The 2,106-nt window shown below is 52.0% G+C and overlaps 1 protein-coding gene across 1 annotated transcript; it reads right to left on the bottom strand.

Annotated features, from left to right (window-relative positions):
- Positions 1-81: 81 nt before the first annotated feature.
- Positions 82-2,064, bottom strand: LOC108355752 (dual specificity protein kinase splA-like; the record flags this gene model as incomplete). Its single annotated transcript, XM_017606887.1, has 3 exons — positions 82-1,212; positions 1,325-1,521; positions 1,587-2,064. Coding segments are annotated over 3 exons (1,806 nt in total), but the record flags the coding sequence as incomplete, so codon positions are not given.
- Positions 2,065-2,106: the final 42 nt, after the last annotated feature.

Here is a 2,106-nt window from a genome sequence, read left to right as displayed (position 1 = left end):
ATACAATCTGGTCTACCCACTACCAACAATAACCAACACTCAAAGCACATTTTGGCGGAGCGGTCCAGTAGGACCCCTCACCTGGCTGTGACCATCCACAAGCATTGCTTTTGGCGCCGATGTTGGCGTAGGCGCTGGTATCGGCGAGTGAACTGGCGTTGCTGTCGCACTACTTTTGTTTGATGTTGTTGGCGTTGGACGCTTGGTAGGGGTGATGATAGCCGCCACCAGAGGTTTGGTGAGCGCTGGTGCGGTAATTAGGCTCTTACTGCGCTTTTGTGCGGTAGCATAAATTGGCTCACTTAACTTAGTTATTACAGTGTTAGGTTGTGCAACAAAAACCGCTGGCATAGCGGCAGGCGATTGCAGGACTGGTATTGTTGCCGTAGCATAAAGCGATGCTTGCAGTGAAAGTGGCGAGTTAATTAATGCCGCCGATGGGGCGCGGTTACCCTTCACTGCCAAATTGTTAGGCACTGCAGTGGCAGCAACAGCCGCATCAGTACCGCTAGCGGCAACAGTATCAGCACCGGTGGCGACCTCATCAGCATCATCTACGGTCACCGTGATGGTGACAACCGATTGCGGTAGCCCAACAGCTGAATGCAGCTGCGAGTGTTGCTGTTGCAGTGGCCGCTGGTGCTGCTGCTGGTACTGATGCGAATACTGGTGCGGATGCAAATGTTGACGCATGTTCGACTGCTGCTGCTGCCACTCCTGCATATATTGGTGTTGGTGATGCGCGCGAGCGCGATGCTGGGGACTTACTTGAGAGGAGCTGCCACGTTGAGGCACTGGCGGTGGCACCGCATTGGCCGCACTCGTTGCGGTCGCTATTTGACGCTGGTAGGGCGAAGCCACACCGTTGTGTACATAGAGGTCAGGCGCGTCACAATTTTGGCAGACATTTGCTTCAACATCGACCGCCGCTGTTGTTGGATTGGAACTTAGGGGTGGTACCCCAGGCACATTGGTGTTGTTCGTGGTTTTATTAGCCAAATCTGTGTTGAGTTTCAGCCGGGGTTTAAGTGGCGCAAAGAAGTGCTTTGGGCTACTTAGTGTCGATGGCGCATTCACAGGCGTTGTCGTGATTGCGACTGTTTCTATTGTGGACGTATTTGGCTGGCTCTGCACACTCGGCGCTGTTACCGTAAAACCGGTCGAGTTCGACGAGCTCGCATTACCTGCCGCCGGCACAAATGTTGTCAACAACTGAGGCGGCTTANGTTTCTATTGTGGACGTATTTGGCTGGCTCTGCACACTCGGCGCTGTTACCGTAAAACCGGTCGAGTTCGACGAGCTCGCATTACCTGCCGCCGGCACAAATGTTGTCAACAACTGAGGCGGCTTAGAGCGTTGTTGTTGTGCCGTACTCAACGGGAGATTGGCTATCTGTAGAGCCGGTTGTGAGCTGTCACCCGAAATTTTACGATGTGCGAAAGGCGATTGCATTTTGTAGTCCCAACCATTTGTGTGGCGCATGTTTTTCGAAATAGGCGAACTGGCGCTTGGGGTGTTGCCTTTGCAGTGGATGGAGAATGTTTCAAGATATTAACACGACAATACTAGACAATTGCTTGCTCACCTATATTCGATCCCATGTGATCCTGTATTATATTCTCGAAGTAAGATAATGGCGGCACGACCGCTTGTAGGTCATTCAGCTGATTGGCCACCTGCTCGATAGGCGTCAACGGCGTCAGCGGTCCGACTAAGCTGGGCAATGTCATCTGCGATCCACCGCTATCAAGCGTATAAATATGCAACATTTCATTGTGTGGCACCGGCGGGTGTAAATCGGCATTGCTCATCGTTTCCTCCGACACCACGGACAGATGATCAAATGCCTGATGTAAATTTGGTGTGCTTTCGGACGCGGCGCCCATGGAATTAACGCCCAGTTTCGCCGTATCTGTGCGTGGTGCAGGACTTGTAGGCGTGTCAGGTGCAAATTCAATAAAAGGCTGCTTTGTGGCCAGTTGTGGACAGCTGCCACCAGTGCAGCATTCATCACTGCATTCATCATCGTTGCCCTTGCAGGTATCACAGGAATCTGAGTCCTGGGAAGATTGAAGAAGAAACGGGAGGGAGAAAAGTAAAATAAT

This window comes from Rhagoletis zephyria, unplaced genomic scaffold, assembly GCF_001687245.7.
Source record: "Rhagoletis zephyria isolate East Lansing unplaced genomic scaffold, Rhagoletis_zephyria_1.1 Rzeph_scaffold_49642, whole genome shotgun sequence".
In the NCBI taxonomy this organism is placed as follows: Eukaryota; Metazoa; Arthropoda; class Insecta; order Diptera; family Tephritidae; genus Rhagoletis; species Rhagoletis zephyria.
This window is presented reverse-complemented; position numbering and strand designations above follow the sequence as displayed.